This window comes from Talpa occidentalis, unplaced genomic scaffold (assembly GCF_014898055.3).
Source record: "Talpa occidentalis isolate TD23 unplaced genomic scaffold, MPIMG_talOcc4v2.1 talOcc4.2, whole genome shotgun sequence".
Taxonomy (NCBI): Eukaryota; Metazoa; Chordata; class Mammalia; order Eulipotyphla; family Talpidae; genus Talpa; species Talpa occidentalis.
This window is the reverse complement of record NW_023602073.1, coordinates 81,304,212-81,329,422: the sequence shown is the minus strand read 5'-3', so window position 1 is coordinate 81,329,422 and position 25,211 is coordinate 81,304,212. Positions and strand designations below refer to the sequence as shown.

At 38.1% G+C, this 25,211-nt stretch overlaps 2 protein-coding genes across 3 annotated transcripts in view; both read right to left on the bottom strand.

The window, feature by feature from the left end:
• ADGRB3 (adhesion G protein-coupled receptor B3) overlaps positions 1-20,531 on the bottom strand; it is a 685,437-nt gene extending 664,906 nt beyond the window's left edge. The window contains exons 1-3 of one of the 2 annotated variants that reach the window (XM_054698910.1): positions 20,482-20,531; positions 18,905-19,071; positions 17,015-17,786 (exon numbers count right to left, since the gene is read on the bottom strand). In XM_054698910.1, the coding sequence (XP_054554885.1) occupies positions 17,015-17,771 (757 nt within the window). In that variant the 5' untranslated portion in view covers positions 17,772-17,786; positions 18,905-19,071; positions 20,482-20,531. The remainder of the gene's footprint in view (positions 1-17,014; positions 17,787-18,904; positions 19,072-20,481) is intronic. The other variant, XM_054698909.1, reaches the window with a different exon arrangement.
• On the bottom strand, positions 20,515-20,592 carry LOC129146473 (uncharacterized). Its single transcript, XM_054698912.1, has one exon. It carries the CDS (start codon positions 20,590-20,592, stop codon positions 20,515-20,517), a length of 78 nt encoding a protein of 25 aa, XP_054554887.1.
• Between the last annotated feature and the right edge of the window lie 4,619 nt (positions 20,593-25,211).

Genomic DNA, 25,211 nt, shown 5'->3' with positions numbered 1-25,211 from the left:
TTTTTTTAAATATCCTATTAGTATTAGAGATGCTTAATCTAACTAAAAACTATTTTTGCCTCATATAAATGGCATCTTACCAGTTTAAAATGATTACCTTATACAAGAAGAGATCATTGTAATTCTAATTTTATTTTGATCTTGTACAATCATAATTACAGAAAAGATTAAGCACCTCATTGTGTTAATATGGTGCTAAGTGAAGTTCAAGGTATTTAAACCACAGCCTTTACCATTTATACTTTTGCTACCAAAGCTATACACGATTTTATAGAAAAATATTAAAAGCAGATCACCCTTCTATCTAAACATATGTTTACATTAATTTCAAATATGAAAATTCAGAAATGTATATTTATGAGTGAAAATCCTTTCATAGGCATTACATGTCTCAAAGCATGTCCAAATCAATATTCCTGTTTTAATCACTTGGATGTTGCCTGGGAGAGATGAGATTGGAGAGGTCTTTAAATAATGGACTTTGTTTAAAAAGCAAGCTCCTATATTAGTGAGAATATACAACAGGCTATAGCTTGGGAAAGCATAAGAGTTGGAAGGAGCATTATCAGATTAGAGGCTACTAATTATATATGAAGAAACATAACATTGAAGGTTTAAAAGAAAACACCCTTTTAAAACATCTTATAGTTACAAAGGATTGCATCAGCTAACTACCTTTTGGGTTATTAAAAAAAAAAAAAACTAGATGGTGTTTATCTTTAGAGAGTGGCAGTAAGAATTAAGAAGACTCAAATTCAGCTCTGCCCCATCTCAGGATGAAACTGGGCAAATTGTTAGCCTCTCTGTGTCTCAGATTCTTCATCTTGAATTTTGGGATAACAGTGACAGCTCATTGGGCTTTGATGAAGATTTAATGGGAAAACCCAAAATCATACCTACATAAATAAGTTATTCATTTTGATTGTGTTTATAAAGTTAATACATAAATAGACAAGAATTAAAAAGTCAAAAATAAAATGGTATAGGTTGGGTAATCTATTTGGTTCCATTTGTAGTCTCTTCAAATTATTCACCATACATGGTAAATTTCTATTAATGGGTCATTAGAGTAGCCATTCCCCACTTATATCAGGTTAACAGAAAATTCTAAGACATTAGGCTTAATTGATGCTTTGCCAGTTATAACCAGCTATAATGAGTCAAAATAAACACTTAGGTTGATATAATCTGAATTAAGCATTGTTTGTTTTAAAAAATCTGAATATAGTTTTACCACCAGAATATAGTGAACATGTGAATATAGTGCAGTAGCTATACTCATTCAAAAAAACAAAACTGAGTGTTTTTAAAGTGTTTACCATCTATTAGGTTTGCCAAACTCTTTATAAATTGATAAATTGTCTTAAGTAGAACATAACCTGCAGGCATTTTATTTATCTACTAAATTTTATGAGTAATCTCATCAGAGCAATTGCAAGGCTGGCAGATAGTTTACATTTGTCCTCTGAAATATTGCTATATGTGACAGGTAGAGGAGGACAGATTTCAATCTGTAGTCTTTTCAAGACTGACAATCCATGAAATTATGAAGATCTACCCACTTAAATGCCAAATTTATCTAAATTGTACTCCTTAAAGATGAATCTACTATTTCACATATATATTAACTCATGTCAATGAACTAAACCAATAAAATTAATCAAATGTATGAGTTAATGTTGGCAATAATGAAAATAGTGTTTCTGGGTGCCACTCCCATCTTCTCAATGGCTTGCATGCATAGTTCAGCCTTATGTGCCACACACTGCTGAGGTTCAGATGACCATTTTTAGTTCTAAACTGGATGGACTGGAAGCTTTCTCTGAGAGGTGATGTGATTCCGCTGAAGTTACTCAAACTGTAAGAGCAAAATCTCATCCACAATGCAGTGGTGTTGTCTTCAAATTCTAGTGCCAATACAAAGGACCACAGAGTGTTAAAAATCTAATATCATATTGCTAGTTCTCTTACTGGTAGTGGCAGAAAAAAACATTTCATAAAACTGAAAGTAAAAAAGCATGATCTTTTGAAAATATAATATGGATTTATATTTTATTGATATTTTCTTACATTTCGTTGGAATAAATGTTAAAAAGCAAGCAGCAAGCAAGGTATTTTTCTAGATCTGTCTCTGCTGGGAAGGAAAAGGCGATTCATTGCACCCAAGATGAAAATGATAGTTTGCTTTATTTTAACATGTGTGCCAATCCTCAGAAAGAAATGGAAATATGGATACTAACTTCCTTAACCCATAAAAAGCGAATCTATGTAAATCATAATATTATGAAGAAAGGACTAGCTAAAAGAGACATAAATATTTTCAGCAAAATACCCAGAACACAAAGTTACTCAGAACACAGTTATTCAGGAGTCAAAGATAAAATCGACATTGTTTCTGATTAGAGTAGATCCAGGTCTTCAAGAGAAAACCATTTCAGCTATAACCCTTTGTCAGACAATCTGTATCACTGACTAGTTTGTTGTAAGAGGAAAAACTGATGATGCTATGAACAGAGCAGTTCATTTTTGAAATGAGAAGTAAAGAGAATAGAGAGGGCAGCTTAACCCAGGCTTTTTCTCAGGAACATGATTATTTAGAGGAAGTCAAAGATTAAAAATTCAGGTCATTTTTATACTAAATAATCCAGGAGATATTTTAATTTCTCTGAGGTCAATTAAATAAATTGATTACTTATTATTATGACTCAAAATTATATTTGTTATATTAAAGAAAACTAATGGAGTAAAGGATTCCAGAATGAATGAAAGTTAACATTTATTGAGCCTCTACTACACAGTCCAGTAATTATGGTAAGTATTTTACACTAATTACCTCATTCAACTCTCAACTGGATAAATACACACTAAAATTGTGATTTCTTCACTGACAAACAAATTCAGGAATAAAAGGTGTGTGATATTCTCAAGGCCACAGAATATGTACATGTGCATTCTACAAATCAGATATAAACACGTGGAACTTCATTCCTGACAATTATTCCGTCTTGAATTTTCTTCAAAACCAAACATAAGAAAAATAAACCAAAACAAACCAAAAAGTGTCTGTTTTCACTTCTGTTTTAATTTCTCAATAGCTCAAGGCTTCTACATGCCTCTTTGAATCCTGAAGTGTGCCTCTTATAATTAATGAGCATATCCTAATTCAAACCATGAGAACTGGAAAGTCAGAGAAATAATAAGAGGCAATGCCCAGTGGATCACAATACACCAGTTTGTGCCCCCAGGTGGCACTAGTGGGGAGTGCTAGTCAACCCTGCCTGGTGTAACTCACAAGGGCTTCTTTAAAGTTCACAGCAGCCTACTTTTTTCCCTCCCTCCTCTCAGGGGAGGTTAGAATACCAATGTGACAGAAGCCCACCTACTCAAAGGGACAGAATGTGACCACCTACTCAATGTGACAGAAGCCCACCTACTCAAAGCCCACCTACTACATAATTAACCTCACAAGAAAATTGTTAAGATTAATGAACTAGTATTTACTGAGTGATTACAAGTGCGTCATGAACTACCAGGGAAATATTGGTTTACAAAAAGCACCTACATTCATATTGATAAAAGATGCTGTGTACATTATTGCAATATTGAATCTGTAGTTCAACATGTATAAATCACAGTCTATGTATTTGGGAAAAAAAATAAGTCAAGGAAGCAAGGAGGAACACAGAATGGGAGGAAGGGGGAAATGGAGGGAAATAAAAAGAAATAAAGGGAGAACAAAGGGGTAGGAAAGAGGAAAACACTTTCCCTGTCAGCATTACCTACCATGATGAAATGAATGCTTTCCATTTGGTTCTGTGACATCCCCAGCTCAGTAAAAGTCCATAATAGTCTTTCTAATCTGGGTAGTTTTAAAAATAGAAAATCCGGGCCTCCCCGGTGGCGCAGCGGTTGAGCGCTGGGTTGCGAAGCTGCCCGCAGCCTCTGTGGCGCCGGTTCGATCCCCGGCTGCTCCCCGGCCACTGGAGGAGGGTCCCACATGGCGCGCAGACCTCTCCTGCCGCCCGCTGCTCCCCTCAGCAGTGTACTTCGGTCCTTCTGCCTGCTCTGCTCCCCGCTCTGGCTCTGGTGAATTCTCTCACCCTCCCGCGCTTCTGACTGTACCCAGTGCATGTATAAACAAAACAAACAAACAAATAAATAAATAAATAAAGCATGCCTCTATAAAAAAAAAAAAAAAAAAAAAAATAGAAAATCCTTTCTGATGTAGAAAATAACTTTCTGAATAAATTTTGAAACAATGGTTTCTTGTCGTATAAATATACAATGAAAACACTAATGTGGTATTAAATTTAGCTAAATAATAACATATTAATAATACCTAATATGAGTTCCAGAGTGTTGCTAGCAACAACTGCAATTAAGCTATCGCAGAGCACTGTGCAATATGCGCTAAGTTCCCTTTCTCCAATATCATAAAACATGGCCACCACATTATTGCAGTTGAATTAGTGAACACATTGCCAGATGCCTGATCATCTTTTATCACCACCAGTCACCATTACTTCTTAGTAGTATTCTATCAGAATAGCTAGATTAGGCTGCAATAACAAAGACTAATACAGAAGCTTCAGTATCTGTCAACAGAAACAGTTTTTCCTTATACATGCCTCACCATTACAGATTGCAGGATTGTTGGGGCAGGGAGTCCTCCCTTTTAAACATCCAAGGACAGAGGAACCCCTTCTCTTTAAATGCTTTTTTTCCGGGCCTCCTCTGGTGGTGCAGGGGGTTGAGCACTGCGCTGTGAAGCTATCCGCAGCCTCTGCAGCACCAGTTTGATCCCAGCCAGCTGGTGAGGGTCCCACATGGTGCGGCAGATCTCTCCTGTGTCTCCCACTGCTCCCCTCAGCAGTGTATTTAGTCAGTCTGCCTGTTCTGTTCCCAGCTTTGTCTCTGGTGAATCCTCTCACCCTCCCGCACATCTGGCCTGTACCCCAGTTCTTGTATAAATAAATAAATAAATGCAGTTCTCCTTCCCAAAGATAAAGAGACCTGTATGGTCTTACTCCACAAATGAAATGATCTGGCTCTGAAGTGAGGAAAGTCACTTTTGCTTACACTGACCAGACACTACAACATGACCCACCCTAAGGGGGTCAGGGACTCAATTCCTGCATGTGCCCAGGTTGGTAGAAGGGTGAAGTGAAGAGTATTAATGCACCTCAATTTATCCACTCATGCCTATGGAATGTCAACGCTAACAAGTTTATTGTTGTTTTACTAAACTCTCCAGTTGTAGATATCCATTATGTATGAGCAATCAAAGCAATTAAAAATAATTTCCATTGCCCTAATAATGAGTTGATTCCAAGATGTTTGACAGTTTGCAACTGAACTACTTGGGGATTAATAACAGTCAGAATGAATACCACTGAAGTATAAAAATATAATTTTATAAAATTTTTTTAATTAGGGCTTATGGATATTTACCAGTTAAAGATCTAAAAGAATTCTAAAATAATATCCATATGTATCTAGGTAAACTAGTATGTGAGCAGAGGGTATGATTGGAATAAGCATATTTGTTGAGAACGTAGAAGTTTGGAATCCAGATTAGAAAGGAAGCCTGAGAATTGGGTTCATCCCGTGTTCCCACATGGAGCCTCACGAGAATCTGACTTCAGAGACACTCTGAAGGAAGTGTTCACGGTATAGACACTACAGATGGGGAATGAGCAGGTCTCTTATTCAATAAGTGGGACACAGAGTGGAGAAGAAAGAGGATCTCACCTTTGGTCTAAACACATGGCTTCATTACACTATGGTCTTTGCAAAGAAAGTAATGATACTAATGTCTGGGAGGAAACAGCAATGCCCACAGAAAGAAATTACAGAGAATGAATAGGGGACATTCACCAGATGCCATAAAAATTTACTCAGCAGATGCCATTTACAGAGTATGACAGTGTAGGGAGTGGGCTTGGAGAAGGGTGGGGGCTGAATTCAGGCAAATTTGATTATTTAGTTGGGTTGGAAGGAACTGGGTTGGAGAAAAATTGAGTGCAGAAAGTGGGCCATAGGATTCCAGACAATTATGAATTTTGTTCTATGAAAAATGCAGTAAAAACAACATGACAGTTCTCATATGTTCTTTATCATAAAACTGAAAGTATAGTTTCTCAGAAGAATATTTCAGACACTAATTTCTCATATTTGGCTTCATCTAGAGGTCCTAAGGTTAATAGTTCTGCAGTGTTTTTTCAAATAAAGTTGCCTCTGGGACCAACATAGGAAAAAAAGAGAAAAAGAAATTGATTAGGCAGAACTCTAAGGCTCCTGACAATTTCAAGCAAAGGAGCTCTGTTTCTTAAAATTCTCATTTATATATTGGTTTTTATTTAGAGAAACCTTCCACTGCTAAGGAACAAATGTATTAGTTCACATCCTACATTTACTTTTCTGTTTCACCTTAATCAGTTCTTACTATTTAAAGAATCAACTTCTAGTCTCCTTTCAAACTCCCATCGTTCCATTTCTGAGGTTTCTATAGTCATGAGATGCAGAGGCCAGAGGCAAGCACACATGATATTTATCATGCCCTGAATTCACTTATGCCCTTTAAAACCAATTGAACACCAACAGATGATCACCAGAAAATTCCAGAGAAATCACTAAACAAAAAGAAGTCTTGTGTTCTTACCAGAGATTTTCCCTGATATTACAAACTAAGACATTAAAATGTTCTACGGGGCCTCCCCTGGTGTCACAGGCGGTTGAGCGCAGTGCTGTGAAGCTCTCTGCAGCCTCTGCAGCACCAGTTGGATTCCGGCCGGCCAGCGAGGGTCCCACATGGCGCGGCAGACCTCTCCTGTTCGGCCTACTGCTCCCCTCAGCATTGTATTTCATAAGTCTGCCTGTTCTGCTCCCCGCTCTGGCTCTGGTGAATCCTCTCACCCTCCTGTACATCTGGCCTGTACCCCGGTTCTTGCATAAATAATCTTTAAAAAATAAACAAATAAAATTAAAAAAAATAAAATGTTCTAATCTGTGCAAATAGAACAATGGTGATCCACAGCTACTTACCTCATCTTTCAAAGTGAAGTCAATTGAAAAATAAAAGGCCACTGTACCTGGTTAATTTCTCAGGCACCATTAAAACACATACACTGTTTGCCCTCTAAGTTAAAAAAACCACAGCCAGCCAGAGAAAGCTAACCACAGGCTGACATATCTGTAAAAGAACTGACCTCTCTGGGAAGCCAAAATAAACTAAAATATCTCAGTCTACAGGGCAAAAGCAGATCTCTGAAAGTCTGCCAGATTTATATGGAAAGATTATGTAAAGTAAATAGATTTTGCCTTCCTAAGGTGCCCTCTCTTCCACGTTACAATTATTATGAGTAGCAAACACAGAAAGAAATATTTCCAAAAGCAGGCAGTATAGAATAAATATTTGCTATGTATTACCTATTCATAAAAATCATAAAGCTCTATTCAAGAAAAAATCAAAAAAAAAGAAAGGTTGGCTTTGGGGGAGGAAGGGTTCCCCCCCCCTTTCATATGAAAGGCAACAAACACATAGAAATTAAAAAAAAACCTCTAAAGCTATATAATTTCCTTTATGAAACTGTAAGTGCAAAATTAATCCCCCTGCTTCCTTTATTGAAACGAAACAAAGGAAAACAATGGTTTGTGTGTTTTGCTTTGAAATGAATAATGAAATCAACAGGCAAAATGAAACATGGATTGTCAATTGCAATTCTATTTTTAATCTATTTTTGCATTATTGTAATAATAGAAATTTAAAACTAAAAAACTGTCAGGAAACCTTATTTCATATGGGAGCCTTAAAATTAGTTGTTTCTAATTATCAATTTACAAAGAATGCTTTTGGAAATCTAAGACAGTTTAATGTTCTAAGGTCACATGAGGGCCTGCCCAGTGGCAAACAGGTTGAGCACAGCGCTGTGAAGCTGTCCACAGCCTCTGCAGTGCGAGTTCGATTCCCAACCAGCCAGGGAGAGTCCCACATGGCGAGGCAGACCTCTCCTGTATCGCCCGCTGCTCTCCTCAGCAGTGTATCAGTAGGTCTGCTTGTTCTGCTCCCCACTTTATCTCTGGTGAATCCTCTCACCCTCCTGTGCCTCTGGCCTGTACCCTAGCTCTTGTATACATAAATAAATAAATCTTTAAAAATAAATAAAGTGTTCTACATTGAGAATCAACCTATATATATAAAACATTAATTTCACTGCTAAAAGTCCAATCTATCCTTTATCATACCATTAAATACCAAAAAAAATAACATTTCCACAGAGCTTTAAAAAATTTGATTTTAATTTTCACTAACTCTATTTATCTATCTATTTCTATGTTTGCTTAGGCTGGTCTATATGCCAATCTGCAAAAGCATTAATTACTGTATAAGACCTGGGCCTCCCTGGTGGCACAGGCAGTTGAGTGCAGCGCTGTGAGGCTGTCCGCAGCCTCTGCAGGGTGGGTTTGATCCCAGCCGGGGAGATACCCACATGGCATGGCAGACCTCTCCTGTTGTGCCCACTACTCCCTTCAGCGGTGTATTTCAGTCAGTCTGTCCATTCTGTTCCCTGCTCTGTCTCTGGTGAATCCTCTTACCCTCTTGCACCTCTGGTCTATGCCCCTGTTCTTGTATGCGTGAATAAGTAAATATTTAAAAAAAAAAAAAAAGACCTATAGCAAACAAAAAGGGAAGTCACAACTTAGAACATTGGTTTTGGACCAACTTCCTAAATAATCAGAAATCACCTCACCACCCAAATAAAATACCCTGTATTAGGGCTCTAATAAGAAGGAAAAGGGGTGCCCTCAATTAAGGTGATTTGTGAAGATAGTAAGGCCTGGATGATGGTTGGAGAAACCAAGAAAGATAAAACAGCACTCAGGGTTAGAGAGAGCGGGGAGCCACTGCTATCTATAGGCCTAGAGGCGTGACAGAAGACAGTGGTTGTCAGAGATCCCAAGGGTAAGCCCAACTGACAGAACCTGGGGCTTTCAATAGAGGAAGAGGCCCAGAGGAATAATAAATACCTGCCCTCACCTCACAGCAATATTTCTCGATGTTCCATAAGATAACTAAAAAATGTAAGACATGCTATTTCTTCGATACATAGCTCTCCCTAGAAAATTTTAATGAAATGAAAATCCAAGATAGATCTTGCTGAATCATTTTAGTAATCAAATTTAGATGGTCTCTGAACTTGAAACACATTGTTCTTTAAATTTAATGAACTTAGACTGAAAATCAATCGTTTTTTTGAAATCTACTTCATATTTGCTTGAACAATATATTCCAAATAGAACAAAAAATCAAAAGAATGAAAACTTTCATTTGTAGGATCAGTCTGTATTTATCAGTAGAGCAGAGTATACGCTGGTCATTGTCCTGGTTGTCTATCAAGTAAGTTTTAAAAGTAGTTTGATCTTCCAAAAGTCCTATATGACTGTACCTCTTTTACATTATAGAGATAGTGTCCAAAGTAAATTTCAAGAAGACTTATATCCAGCAGAAGTGATTTTTCCATCACATGCTTGCAGGTTGAGGCTTCATTAATCAAGATTTGACTAGATAATGTCTAAAATATCTTATTACTCTGAAAATTTGTGGTTCAAATTCTAGAGCTCTAGGAACAGAGTGAAAAAAAATTCATAGCTCTGAAAATTCTCTAATTTTCATTTGAACCAATCTATATTAAAACACTTAAAGAAAGGTAGGCCACATTCTTTAGGGTATTCTACATAACTGTTGCATGCCTATGGAACATTAGCAAATGTCTCATAAAGTTACTGGCTCAATAAAACAGTTACAGTCACACAGCTTTATAAACTGGAAAACATTTTGTCAATGTTATGCTTTATTATATTAGTTTAATTTAGAAAAGGCTTATTGATTCTCTTTGTTTTCTTAGGAATGACATAGATGAAGTTCTTTTTAAAATGTACTTAGTAGAGAACAATTATTACTATTTAGATATGCAAGTGTGGAATTATTTTTTTTAAATATATTTTTTTAATTACCTTTCGTGAGAACACCAAAAGAAATGTCATAAAATGAATACTGTATACTACTCACCCAGTATAACCAACTCAGGAGAGCAAATATCTCTGTGACATTTCTATCACCTCAACCTAATTATTGCTAAATGATAACTTCACCAATGTAGCCTTCTCTGGTTACTTCCACAAACATCTTATTGCTTTTTATTATGTCCAAGAGCACCTAAGTTGCGTTGTAAATATTGTATTCTAAGTGTTATGACCTTTCCATGCACATCTTTGTTCTATTTTCCCAAATTCTTAATCCCCAAAGAAATTTATCTAGAAGAAATAATTTGAGAACATAATATCCAGAATTAGATAAGAAGGTAAATTTTTTCACTTAGATGATAGAAACTAAACTGTATCCCTTAGTATTTTAGAATATGTTGCAAGCACAATAAATGTGTAATAGGGGTTTGGTTATGGGAAAAATGCACACGGGCCAAAATGTCACATTTCAGACAAAGACACCTAATCACTCAATTAATTGTTAGCTAAACAGTTGAATCCTTGCCTATTTACTATGAATTTTTCAGTTATTGTATTTTCTGTGCAAATGACAAATACAAAATATCACTTATTAACCTTTAACAAACAATGTAATTAGGTCATTTTCTGCAAGAAAGCAAAAATCGTGAATGATAATTGAACAGAAATTTGAATACAGAGCATTTAGCATCTTTATGGACTTTCCTAAATGGTACTTTCGTTTTAAGGAAATATTGGAATATTGAAAAGAGTTCTAACAAAATTTTGTGTTTTCTTTTCAATATATGAATATATAAGCTTTTGGGGGGAATCTTGGAGCTCATTAGTCTGTAATGACTGATCAAAATTCAGAGAAAACATTTTCAAAAACTACTTTTTCCCAAATGGTTTAATATGCACTAATATTTCAAGACAATTCCTTTTCAAGCAGATCCAAAACATGAACTTAATCTTGCAAAGAGTAAAATACTTGAAAACTGTTTAATTTCAATGGCTCTGCAGGCTATCAGCAATGATATCTAAAGGACAGCTTCCCAGTCCCAGGATGACTCATACGCCACTCCCTTGATCTATGGGATGCATTAGTCATGCCTCCATCAACACAAAGAGCAAAGGTAGATGCTAACTTTTCCTTATCTAATACAAATTAGACACACATTCAGGAGGCTTAGATCTTTCCTTAAATGTTCTAATTCCTGAACAACTTTAACTGTGAGATGGGAACACTTCATTATTTTTCATCAATTCTCTATCACGGCAAAGAGAAAAAGAGTTTCAAAAACTGAATTGAGAGCCGAGGAAAACTTGAGCAATGGACTGCTCTACATGTACAATCTCGTTTAATACAACATTCTGCTGCAGTAGGAATTACTCTCATTTATTAAGGAATCAAGCTCAGTCACCAAAGATGCTATGGTGGTAGCTGATGACTCATTCTAAGGGTCCAAGTGTGTCTTACCCCAAAACAGATCTTTCATTTCAATGAACTGACAGTTTGAAAAACTGAATGCCTCTCTCATGTATTAGTTCAATGAATGGAGGGGAAATTTCCACAGGGCTGACAGAAACTAAAATATTCACAGCCATTAATTTTATTACTTTTTACATACCTCATTGTCATTTCCTTGTTATTACCATTATCATTTCATGATATTATTCTGCACCCTGAAAAATAAGCACTACTCAACTAATCTGAGAAAGTAGTTGTACAGAATAACACAATTATGCTGTGGAAAAGCCAATTCAAACTCAGCTCTGTGTGATTCAGGATCTTAAAACCTACCAAATGGTATTTGAAAAAAGTAAGGAAAGTTTATTTTTGAATGAACAGTGATTTCTGATACAAGGACCAGATGACAGTTACAGGTAATATATGTCAAACTGATTCCAAAGGACACTCTATTTTATGAAAGGAGCTATCTCAAAAAATTAGTAAAATTTCCTTCTCAATCTTGGAAGAAAAGTAACCTGCAATAAATTTGTCTATAGCCATCATAAAAATCCTCTTAAACACACATCCTGGCACATGTGTCAATTAATGGTACACATGTGTACACACACCAATTTTCATGCTCTTAGATTTCAATTTATTGTCTACAGTGTTGCTTCACTAAACACTACATTATATAAGCTACGTCCTTAATTATTTAACCAAATTCTAAAATAGAAAAAGTAAAAATTATATTTTATTTGAGTGAAGCTTACAATTTTAGCAATATTCCAATATGACTATATATATATATAGCTCATAACCAAGAACGAATTACAAAAGCACAGCGCTGGACATGGAAATAATCCTCCTCTTTCTTGGAAAGAGATTGCATATAACTGTCTTCAGACTGCAGAAGAGAGGATTTGGGAAATGTCATTATTGAGGATGTAAAGCTAGAGGCAGAAAAGAGAAATGTAAAGAGAAATGAAGACAGTTAAACAGAAATAATTAGTAGATTTTCTTATCACTTTTTCTTCTAGACAGCATGTATACTGATATTTGTCATTCATATCTTAAAATATATATATTAAGTAAATAATATTTCTCAATGACTCCATTCTTATCCTTTTAAAATGTTATTAGACAAATTCTATAAGATCAGATCTGTTATAAATAATTCATTAATGGAACTGGAAATATTAATGGCAGCCATATTCACTGAAAAGTAAAAGGTGGCTGCTCTTCCAAAATGATGTATTTTTAGTCTTTTGAGTGTAACTGATTTATTGCTATCTTTCCCATTGATTTTTTTGTTTTGTTTTCTTAATTAAACATTTATTCAACAAGTATTTACTAGAGTGTTGTTTAAATTGTGGCAGGGTCTGAAGAATCAGTCTTCATACTCTTAACCTCCAATTTCAGTGAAAGGAGATGGAAATATCTGTGGAAAACACACTGTGGTACGAAAATGCTAGAAAGAAGTACAGCATGTGCAAAGAGGCATGGGATCCAGCCAAGGGGCAGGGCAAACTGTCAGGCTATCTTTCTACCTTTTGATCATAAAGTGTGGGATCACTGTTGTCATTCATAAAGGGAGTAAGATCAAAAGAAGCTAAAGAAAGAGGAAGGTGAGAGGTGGCTAAAAAAGTAATAGGACAAAAAACTGCAAAGGTGGACAGAAATGAGAATACAAACTGATCACAAATTGCTCTAGGTGACAAATATGTGCCTAAAAATGCAGGACAAGCAGGGGTAAATCTTATATAGCCACATAGTCAGACTTCCTTTGGGTGGTAGAATACCAAGGACTAGGAGAGGCAGAGTGAGTGTGTGTGTTCAGACAAATGAGTGTGTGTGTTCAGATTTCCTGGAATCCATACAGGGATTCCAATTTCCCTTCACATAAGTAGCACCATTGATGTAAGTAGGAAACAAAGATTCCATTAAGGTTTATTATGGGATTTTAGATATCCTGGTGTAGGATTTTTCCACCCAAACTGTTTTAATTATTGATTTTAATTAAAGTAATAAGAAATTAGATCTCATATCCCTTTTATATTTCAGTTATGTAGCTCAAAATCATCTTTGGTAAAAGACTTCTATAAAATGAAGTAGAGAACACAAGAAAAATGTCAGTCTCTCCCTCCAGGTTTACATCTGAAAACCTGGTAAATAGTGATGTTATTTGAGTTTCCTCTTTAAAAGAAAGTTATATAAACTCTATGTGGGTAGTTTTTTTTTTTTTTAATAACTGTCGAAAATAAGGCATCATTATTTGTAAAAGACATCATTTTGTTGATTTACTTGGTTTTCAAAGTTTCATATAAAAATTGGGAATAGCAACTAAGTTCCATTCTTACAGGCCATCCTCAATTTGTCAAATATGATCTTAAATAAGAATATGCTAAAATATACTAAAATTGAATACTTTAATGAAGTATCAGTTGAACAATCTGGTTTTATAATGTATTTAAGATAACGTGTTGTGGTTGTTGATGGTGTCACTACAAATAGTGATAGTTTTCTTCTTGCTGTTTTCTGGCTATGAAATTCCTGAGTACTGGATGTATTACTAAAGAATATTTTAGTAGAAACCTGTCTTAAAATCCCTGGGCGCCTGCAGTTTTTTCAAATACTAACTAAATATGATTTTTTCATTGCCCTGAACTCATTCAAAATATTCAGCCTTTGGTATACCTGCTATTACCCCCAGCATCACAGAAAACAATCTGGAATTGCATCTACAAAGTATGAGGTCTCTTTTGTCAAATTTATGCCACTTCTGTGATATAATAAAAGTGGAAAATATTTCTACTCAAGGCTTTCTGAGTCAGTACTTATTACAGTGATTTATTCACTTACTACAGTGAATAAAATGGAAGCAGAAAACTGTGGAGTATAATATTGTGTTTGTTCCCTTCATGATTTCCAGGACAGTTAACTATTTATTCCATAGAACATAGAAATTAATAAATAAGATAAACCACAAGTAGAATTTTTAAAACTTCATTTTAAAAGCTGAGACTATATGTTACCATATAAAGACATTTTGGAATAAAATTATATATGAATAGCACAACTGTATGTGATGATTAACCTCAAGCTCTGTTAGTGTCATTAAGTAATAGTTTATTTGAAATCATATCAAATAATTCTTTCATAAGATTTTCTGTATCATTTTCAGCAAATATTTAAGATACAACATACTTTGCATAAATTTGACTAAATTGAGAGTTTGTAGATTTTCATTTTTTTCCTACAAGGCAACAAAGCCCCAAAGGTCTTCTCTGAAGGAGGCAAGAGGTGCAGTATATGTATTATAAGAAGGACTTACAAATGCATGAGCAACAATTATGTCATCAGGAATTACTTATCCTTACCTTTCTGACTCAGAATACCTAAACAATTGAAGAGCACAGATTGAGAACACAGAGAATACAGACTGTGCACTGTTACTGATATGGCATATATTGTCCCCCTATTATATCAAGTTTACCTAATTCAAGTCCAGGACATGTTAATTTCAATAAAATCTTTTTCTCATTTTCCAGCTATTTAGCCACAGGAAACATACATTCCCCCACATGATTTATAATCTAATGTCTAAAACCACACTTCTTCTTAGTCATTTATAAAACACAGGGATATCTAGCACAAATTCTCTAACTCCCAGCACTCTTAACCCACATCTCACAACCATTCCCAGCAAAACCTTTGAAAATCATGTTCAATGTAGACACAACAACTTAATTTTGGTCACTTGTTACCATTCACCAAAAAAAGAGTTCCAAAACTATTCACTTTCCACTGTCATCAGCAGTCAACGTGATGACAGAATTTTAACCATGGAAGAAACATTTTCTAAATTTTATGAAAAACCACAATAAAACAAAACCAACAAAGACTAGTTTCTGTTGTTAATTGTCTTATTAGCCAGCTTGTAACATCACATTTTCTCTGTGTACTGTAGCTTCTTATTCTAGGGGACACTAATTAGTTTTAAATGGTGTTAAATACCATCCCTGCAGTTGCAAGTGCTTCTCTGGGATTTTTACTAGAGAAAAGAACTCCTGTAATTTAAAACCACTTTGTTTTCTTCAGTCACAGCTGTTAGTGAAACACTGACCTGTAGAAATTACAGGTTTGCACCCCTTTCTCATGGCCCTTAGTCTGCATTTATTTTCTAGCACATATCTGTTCCCCTTGTACCATTGCTTTTCCATAATTCCCATTCTCCAAATTGCGTTCAGCAGAGAAACTGCATTTAGCTAGTTAGGCTGGTCTGCCTTTCCCTTCTCCCCTCCCCCTCCCCCCAAAAAAACCTTGGCTACCCTTAAAGAAAATTCTGCAACAACGTGTCAATTTTACATTGGCCACAAAGACAACTTCTGTTGGGGGAGGGGAAGGAAAGAGGGACTGGAGCTTGGCTGTCCCTTTCCACAGACAGGGATCTTTGTGGGGATCAGAAAACATTTCCTGCATAAAAAATCAACACACTCTCTGGTTGCAGGGTTGAGGAGCAAGAACGAATATGGATCAGCCATGTCCTCAAACGAAATGAACACATCCATTAACCTTCCAAACAGGAAAGTCATTTTCTCAAAATATGCCAGCTTTCTTACATTATTAAACATAATCTACAATCGCACATCTCTGGTAGCTCCCCCACTGGAGATTGAGTGAAAGCTATAAATCATTCCTGTACTTTCTCTCTCCCACTGCATTTCCGTTGTATTGTTTTTCCATGTAACTCATCTCTGACAAGCTCCAGCTCTCCTTGTGTTTATCAACAGGGGACCAAGAACACTAGAGCGGAGACCACACAAGAGGGGCATCAGGTCCTACAGGATCAGTGTGTGCTTTGATTTCGCCCTCCTGTCCCCGCCTGTGTGAGACTTCACTGCCTGGAGATGAGAGCATGTACTTCCAGTGGGGTGCTCTGGACCCACGAAAGAGGGAGCGGGTGAGACTGATTGTGCAAAAGTGCTTAAACAATAACCGAGGGCAGTGGGGGAGGGGGCACCCTGTCTTCCTGAGCCACTAAGTCAGTAGGTCCAACCAGACTTACTGTTAAGTTCATGTCACCTTTTAGTTGTGTTGCCCCAACTAGTTCAAACCTGTGAAAGGGTGGTAGATGAGAGAGCGGGACAAAGAGGAAAGGAATGAGAAAGTGAACTGAAAGGACATTTTACACGTGGCAGGTGCGAGTGCTGGTCCTACTGAGCGACTGCAGCGACTAAAGTTCCTTCTCCATCCTCACCAATTTCCAGAGCAAACTGGCTCCACATTTTTTTGCATCTTATTTCTCCTGAATATTTCATTCTCCCTTTCTGGTGATGTTGCTGAGAGTTATCCTATTCTACTGCCCCTTTTCTCAAATCTTGAAACCTCAAACTAGTCTAAAAAGATTTTTATCAGTAAACATCACAAATAACGAATCCAAAACGACAGAGGAAAAGAGCCATGATCAGGCTCCTGTGTGGAAACAGCACATTTTAAACTGTCCCCCCTCCCCTACCCCACCCTTGATCCAGAGGCCCCTCTGCACCCAGCACTTACCTTCTTTGGGTGGTCGCTTGGCCTCCCTGGTGAGATTGCAGACCTGGGTGGTTTGCAGCTCTTGGGTCAGGCAGCCTTCAGTCTGCTCATTCAGGGGTAACACCACATTATTTAACAAAACTAGTGACTGGTCGTCGATCCCCCACTCTCCCAAATGCTGAGGGCAGGTGCACTTTGTATACATGATCCCACATGATTCTGTTCTCCCATTTTCTGACTTTAAGCAGCTCTCCAACCAAGTGCATAATACATGGCAACCAAACTGGCTTGGGCTCACCTTGTTCAATACCAAAAACTCAAAGAAAGATTTCTGATCTTCTTCCCTTTTTTTCTGTAATCCTGGGAAATCGGTTGGAAATACCCGACGAATTTGAATAAAATTTTTATCATATTGTAGAAAAACGAAAGCATTCTTGGAATCGCAGAGTTGCATTATAGAATGGTTCTTTCTTAAAAGATCCTTTATTTTTTCATGGGAAAAATGATCAAACTGATAAGCCAGGAGGGAAAAGTTAGAGCAGCTAAGATCCTTTTTGGAAAATTTCAGGTAAATGCTATATTTGGTTGGATCTGGATTTTCCAGTGTCCAGGTGCAGTTTGTAAAGTTTTTGGGAAACATTTCACTTACAGAATACGATCCATAAATGACTCCCTTCACCAAAGTTGAACACCAGAAGTCTTGGGCAGCATTAAATCCAAACATAACCAGGAGATAGGTGGAAAATATATAAATCAGCAGGTTACGAACAGCCTTCATCCTATGTCATTTGGCCTGTAAAAATGGCAATGAAAGTAAAATGCAAGTAGGAGTCTATGCGCATTGAAAAAAGAAACTCCTTCCAATATTATAGCCAGCTGTTTTCAAGATTTCAGTTGAAAAAAGAAAAAAAACCCTTTTAAAAGAAAGGCAGGTAATTTTTATTTTATAACGCCAGAAAATTATCTGTTGCTGTGTGAACAGCGCCCTCACGTGGTCATTCATAAAGACCAAATTCTCTACACACAATTTTAAAATAATTTTTAATAGATTATAAATAGAAATGCTCTAGTTTATCTACCAGGATTTCCTCCAAGTGCATATTGACTCTGCTGAAAGAAGAGGAAAATATGTTCTCCTTAAATACCTTAGCATAAATGTTAATTTTTGAAATATTTTTTAAAACCTATACAACCTCTTCTCAGTCCTCTGCCTGCATTAAACATCGTCCTACAAAATCTAATCTGATAATCTGGGAACAGCTGTCATCACATTTCTTTTCTTCCTCTTAAATGTGAAAAGTAATTAGGATAAATGATAGCTACTATTTTGAAAGGATAAATGACAATTTGTTATAGATGAAACATCATCTCCCAGATGCCCCTACTGTCTTTGCAGAGGCCACTGTGTGAATTGATGGGAATTCCTGTGCAAAAACACAAGCACTCATATGGATAATAGAATTTTAAAACCATCATCTATTAAAGACCTAAATGGGTGATACTTAGGGAAGACTTGTTGTTCAGCATCACCATTGAGAACCAGGACTTAAGGCAGTCATCTTAATGTGACATGCCCTCTTGGGATACATAAAGTAGATCACTGTATTAGTATCTGTATCCAAAGGCGGTATCAGTGAAAAATCCCAGATCTACAGTAATTGAGCTGGTGTCAGTCTTTTAATTGTTTTTTTTTTTTCAATTAGGACTATGCTATTTAGAGTTAACCTACTATAATTTAAGATTTACATATGGTAGATTAAAAACATTAACATTTTCTTCCCTAGCAGATTTCAATTTTCAAATTGCTCCCTTTTCAATAACAGCTCCAAAGCTCTTCTAGAATCTTTCCTATTTTTTTTTTTTCTTTTAGCCCTGGTCTTGCATAATAAAGTAATCCTTGGTTATATTTACCTCTGTAAGTTGTTATCCAAAAATAACTTGAATTTTTTTCAGCTTTAACCTTTAAGAAGTTATTTCTTAGAATATATGACACTGCTTTTTTTGTTTAGTCTTTGAGCTGAGAAAAGTGATGCCAAGTTAATTTTAAAAGTCTTTAGGCTGCAGTCTCTTCCACTGTTCTGTAAACAGAGACAGACATACAGACATATAGATAGTTAAGAGTTTTCATATCTTTGCCTGGGGTCTTCTCTGAACCAAAGAATAAAATCCAATTCCTTCCCATTGCATAACATACACCAACGCATGCACACAAAATCCAGTGACCGAAGTCCCTGAAGATAGATCTGCAGTTTCCAGATCATAATTCAATTCTAAGTCTTGATATGGGCAAAAACACCCCAACTCTAAAGCTCTATGTAACAGCAGTTTAAAATAACATCTCAACTGCTGGGACTATCAAAACAATGTTCTCTGTTTCAAGCATACAGCTAAATGAATAATGTATTTTCTTCTTGAGAAAATAAAGCCAATGAGCATTCAAAGGTTAAAAAAATAGGGAAAGTTGTAAGAAATTCTGGGAATAATTTCCCCTTTTTTTGCTGTAGCACTTTGCAGGCAATGCAGGTCTGCGCAGTGTTCTTCAGGATAGAGTGTAGGCGTTGAGAGCCAATGTGACAATAAGTGTCTAAATTAGGAATTCTATCCATGAAAAGGGGCTTCATTTTATAATCAGTAACTCAAAAAGAGGTCGTCTTTCCTTCCCTAATGAAATCCGGTACTTTTGCTTCCTTTTATTTGACAGTGTATGTCTGCATTGCCGTGCTCATCAAGAAACGGTTTGAAAGAGTCAGGAAATATCTCAGATTTCACTTTCACACCCGCTCAAGAGAGGCCCCTCAATACACTGCTCTCAAATTTTTGTCATTAAGCTTTGGTGTACGGAGTGTTGTTCTAAATAATCAAAAATGAATCATTGAACTCTGCCCCCACCCCCCCCCCACCGCCCCACTGCAGAGCCAGTTCAAACTGTATTTCCCTCTTTAAGAAAAAAAATGGGGTGGGGGCGTCTAAGGGCTGGCCACCCAGATCTCAAGGATGTTGTATTCAGTCATTTATTTATTTATTTATTTATTTATTTATTTAGCTGTCTCCTGCTGAGAAGCAAACCGGCGTTTAGTTTAGCTATTCACAAAACTGATTTTCTGGGTGACACTTTAGTTTAGTCGAACATAGACGGCGCCATCACTCCACTGAATTTTCCCCAATAGGAGACCCACTGCCTCCCCTTAACTTCCTTTTAACCTAAAAATCCCCCCCCCTTATAAAATTACCCCAATCACACACAACTGTCAGATATTCCAGGTCTGCCTATTTCTTCCGACCCAGCACATCTCTTGAAAACCAGACTTCTCTAACTTTTCAACTGCGGTGTTTAAGTAAATGCAGACAGTGGGGTTTGCTCGTAGCCCCTCCATCTGCCAGCAACAGCTTTTCCTTTCCTTGTCCTCCCTCGGCAAACACCTCTCCGAAAAGCTCCTCCGTGGCGACCCCTGGCAGAGAGAAGGTGACCCCTGGACCCCCTTCCTTACCTTCCACTCCGAAAGCTCAGGGAGGCTCTTGCTCTAAGACACCAGCACAGGCACGCGTCCCAGCAACAGTGACGGAGAGACTCCCCTTCGGTCCCAATCACCGTTGCCCATTTTCCCCGGCTCAGCTTCCAAAATCAGGATTTATTTTTTTTAAATGCATACATAGGAGAAGCAAAAGATGGGGGAAAAAATCAAAGAGGGGGGTGGTGGGAGAAAAAAAAGCCCCCAGGACCCCAGAGCCTAACACCGTATCCAACTGAATTCAATCTCCAGCAAGGGGGGAGGTGGTGAGGGGGGAGCCCCCCCGAAGAGAGACTCTCAGGAAACAACCAACCAACCAAAAAAAAAAAAAAATGCAAGTGGCTTAGGAGCGAGGATTTGTTTTACCAAATCTACCCCCCAACGAACCGATTAGCCAAGAAGCAAAGAAAGCGCTGAGACGAGAAGTGCCTGGCGGTGGCAGCGGCTGCTAAGGCAGATTGTTGGGGCGGTGGGTTTATTACAGGAGTATTCGTAGCCGGATCGGAAGGCTCAGGCTTATGCTTTTTCCTCTTTCCGTTTTGCTCCCTCCTCCTCCTCCCCCCCGCAGGTACTGATGGGGAGGACGGCGACTAAGGAGAAGGGGAAAAAATCCTTGGCTGGTGATGTCGGAAAGCTGTTTGAATGCCCAGCGAAGAGGGAGGCGCGAGGGGGAGCGAGATAGTAAAGCTCTGTCTCCGGTGTGCGCGCCGGCGCGCGGCGCTGGCTCTCCCCGGGTCGCGCGCGAGGAAGGGGGTGCGCGCCCCCGGAGCACGCGCCCGCGCCCGCGCGCCCGGCCTCCCGCGTGCTCGGGTCGCGCGCGTCCCCCGGAGCCCGGAGCCCCGCGCCCCGCGCCCAGCGCCCCGCGCCCCGCGCGCGGGCACCAGTGCGGTGCGCCACGCTGCCGGTCCGAGGCCCCACGCGCGCGACGCCGCCGCTGCGCTGCGCCTCCCGAAGTTGTGCCTCCCGCGGGCGCGGGCTGGGGTGTGTGAGAGAAAGCCCGGGGTCCGGCGCGGGGGAGCTGGGGGGGGGCCCGGCGGGAGGGCGGGAGAAAGCCGGGTAGGAGGGGGCGCTCCGCGGAGCTCGCGCCTGGGCAGCGGCAGCGGTGCCCCTGCGCGTCACGGCTACTCAAAACCAAGCACGTCCCGAAAGCTGTATTTTCTGCGTCTGGGAGGTCTTTGCATCCTCAGTTCCCACCGCTGGGGCCGGCGGCAGCCAACTGTAAGAGCAACTCAGAGAGAGGCGAAGCTTGGTGGGGTGCGGAGGCCGGGAAGACGACTCAGAGGGGGTGGGAAGCCAAAACTGGACCTGAGCATCTTTCTCTTTCAGTGCGGACCCGTCGTGACCGACGAGCTGTCATTTCAGCACAAAGCTTCGCAAGAATGGACGCCGTCCGCAGCGGAGGGGGCACTTCTCAGCTTCCGAACTGCTGCGTGTCTCCGAGGTGGAACAATACTAGTTTTTCTCAGCGAGGCTGCAATTAACATCTTATTTGTTCTGGCTAGATACAGGCTTTGTCAAGACCGCGGTGTGGCGACCGAGGTTGGGCATCTTGCATTGCTTGCTGCATGGCAATGGGATCCGGTTGTGAGGTCTAAACTTTTGTGTTGTTTTGTTTTTGTAATGTGTCTGATTCTTTTTTTAAGTTTCCCTAGTGACAGATTTGGGGACTGGGTGAGGAGAAAGGAAGGGATGGGGAAGAAGAAGCTACCATATTTTCGATTCAGCAGGGGGAAAAAAAGGATACATTTCACTACACCCCACTTTTTTTTTCTTTTTTCCCTCCTGAATAGTTGCCTGACAAGTATTTGATGAACTAGCTTCTGATAACACGCCGCAAAAGGTCATTCGCTTACTGATTATGTCTCTACTTGTAAACGCAGTTGGTGGTTTGCAAAACAAGTACTAAAATAGTGTGGTGATGTGATGGGAGGAGACCATACTGGGTAATTCATATAAAGTGTTGGAGTCTTCCTAAGGGTGAGTTGCTTGAGCGGCAGGTGAAGTTGAATAAAGCAATTTTACATCATTTTCTCTCCCTACTCTCTCTGCATTTTTTCTTCCTCTTGTTCCTCTCCCCTGGGGCTACTGGAGAGCCAAGAACATCATTTTTGAAAGAGGATTATAGTGAAAACAGGAAGGTGCCAATGATCTTTTATTCACTGGAGTTGTTTGAAATATTAAAATTGGCCCTTTACTTCTTAATACATATTAATAAGGTGAACCTCTTCAAGGCTTTCTCATCTAGAACAAGTGTTCAGAATAACACCCTGTAAGGGAAACAGTTAATCATTCCCCATCCAGCAAGCTTTAACCATGTTCAAGGAAAATTCAGTGACTGCAAGAGCAGCCTGGGTGGCGTTTTGCTTTTGTGTCATATTTGATTCATTACAATATTATTTTATTCATTTAAAGGAATGTGAAAGGAAAATAAGGTTATGTCCAGGGCATAATCCAAAACGTTGTCTCTTAAGCAAACACATTTTCTTTTAAAAACAAACAACACTCAATAATACAAAGGAAAGACATTTATTTCAACTTCATAGATACTGTAATTATGATAGTTGCAAGACATTTTATTTTGGGGGCAAAATAACAGAAATGACCAAAGAATTTTTTTTCTTAACATAGAAAAAAGGAGAGTGCTTTGCATAATTTATACATAAAAAGAAGAGGAAATAGTGGGAGGGTTGAATGTACTTCTATTGTGTGTCTGGGGTTTTCGCACATCTTTGAACATTGTGATTTTGTGTTTCTCAGAATTTGTTCGTCATGACACCGTGATATAAGGATAACAGCCATAAAGAACAGTTTTAAAAGCCTTAATCCTAAATGGAAAGGGACACTCACTCCCTGGGCCATTTATATTCAAGTAGAATGCAGCTGGGTCAGGGAGAAAGCCACCCATAATAAAGTGCTTCACCCTTCACACTGTTTCCCATAACCTTCATAAATAGCAGGCTACTGAGTGGCTTGATGATGATCCTGCTGAGGTATATTTATAGCAGATCATTTGTGGATGATAAATATGCCAAAGAAGACACATTCTCCAGAACCCCCAGGCTGGTCTGACTTCCTCAGGGGGTCATAATCAAGAATCACAAAAGGAACCATATATGGAGAATCTGGTCTCTGGACCCTGACAACAGCACAATCCAAAATCGAACAAGTGAAGAACCACCGTGTGTCAGGACTGCACTGTGTTCCACATGGACAGCACTGCTCACATATTGACCCAACGGCAAAAAGAAAGCAGTGGTTTACACACTGGCAGCAGACTGTGTCCAGTCCTCCCTTTTGAGATTGGGCTGTCTTTATGATTCAACATAATTTTCAATGACCATTTTGCATTATAATTATCAGCCTTCATTGCCTATTTCACAAGTCTGTGTGTGTCTGTGCACCTGTCTGTCTGCATATAAACATATATACACATATCTAATGTGAATTATTTATACATGTCTATGTATACACACTTTATATATGTGTGTTTATATATTTATAACAGAGACATTTGTTTCAGTTGACACATATTTGTTTGAGAGGATGGTTTTACCCTTCTGCTTTGTATTTCTCATTGATAAAGGTAAATGGCCTCACCCCAAATTTACCAAATAAATCATATAAATAACTACTTTTTAATTGTTTCCTTGTCAACATTTGAAAGTACTAATTGAAAGTCTGTGTTGACATTAAAATATGGACTTGTATCTTAACTTGACTGAAATATGTAATGTTGAAAATTTTTTATTATATCTCCTATTTATGTTTTATTAAGATTTTATGAGAAATGAGATTTGTGTTATTTCTCTTTTTCTTCTATTGGCATTTTTTTCTTGCAAAGTTTAGTCTTTCTCCACTTGAGAATACCCATCTTAAATGGGTATGCTTAAAATATAGTATCACCTACACAATTTTTAAATAATAGGACTAAGTTTATGAAGTTTGACAAAGTATTTTTTCTCCCTTTCTTTTTGATATTACTATTTTACCTCATTCTTAATTTTTTTTTTTAAAGATTTATTTATTTGTACAAGCACTGGGTATAGTCAGAACGCGGGAGGGTGAAAGAATTCACCAGAGCCAGAGCGGGGAACAGAACAGGCAGACTGACGAAATACACTGCTGAGGGGAGCAGCGGGCACAGCAGGAGAGATCTGTGTACCATGCGGGACCCTCACCAGCGGCAGGGGATCAAAGGTGCTGCAGAGGCTGCGGGCAGCTTCACAGCCCAGCACTCAACTGCTGCGCCACCAGGGGAGGCCCTCAGTCTTAATTTTTAACTTTCTTCAGGTAGGTTTTTAAGAAGCACTAGTACATTTGTAGATTATTCCTTGTTCAACATGCTCTAGTGTTTCAATATTTAATGTCTCCAATATATAAAAGAGGACTTTTGGAAAGCACTAATTCCATAATTAATTGGAATTACTATAATATTTTCAGAGATATAAACTTATCAATATTACTATTTTTTGCAATCTTATTATCTACTATAATCAACAAATGCATTCTATATCTGTGTTAATAAAACAATAAAAGTATTATAAGATTAAGTTGTAGGTACTAAACATATGCTTAAAATTAGCATATTTATTACTAACTGAAATAACTTCTCCCTTACCTCCTCCTTCTGCTCCCCTTCTTACTATATTACCAGCTAATGAAGTTTCTCAAGAAATAAGCTAATTCTTTTCAAACTCTATCTAAAAACA

Excerpts from the sequence above, each read along its gene's own strand:
- LOC129146473 (XM_054698912.1), bottom strand. The coding sequence starts at position 20,592 with ATGGGCAACGGTGATTGGGACCGAAGGGGAGTCTCTCCGTCACTGTTG.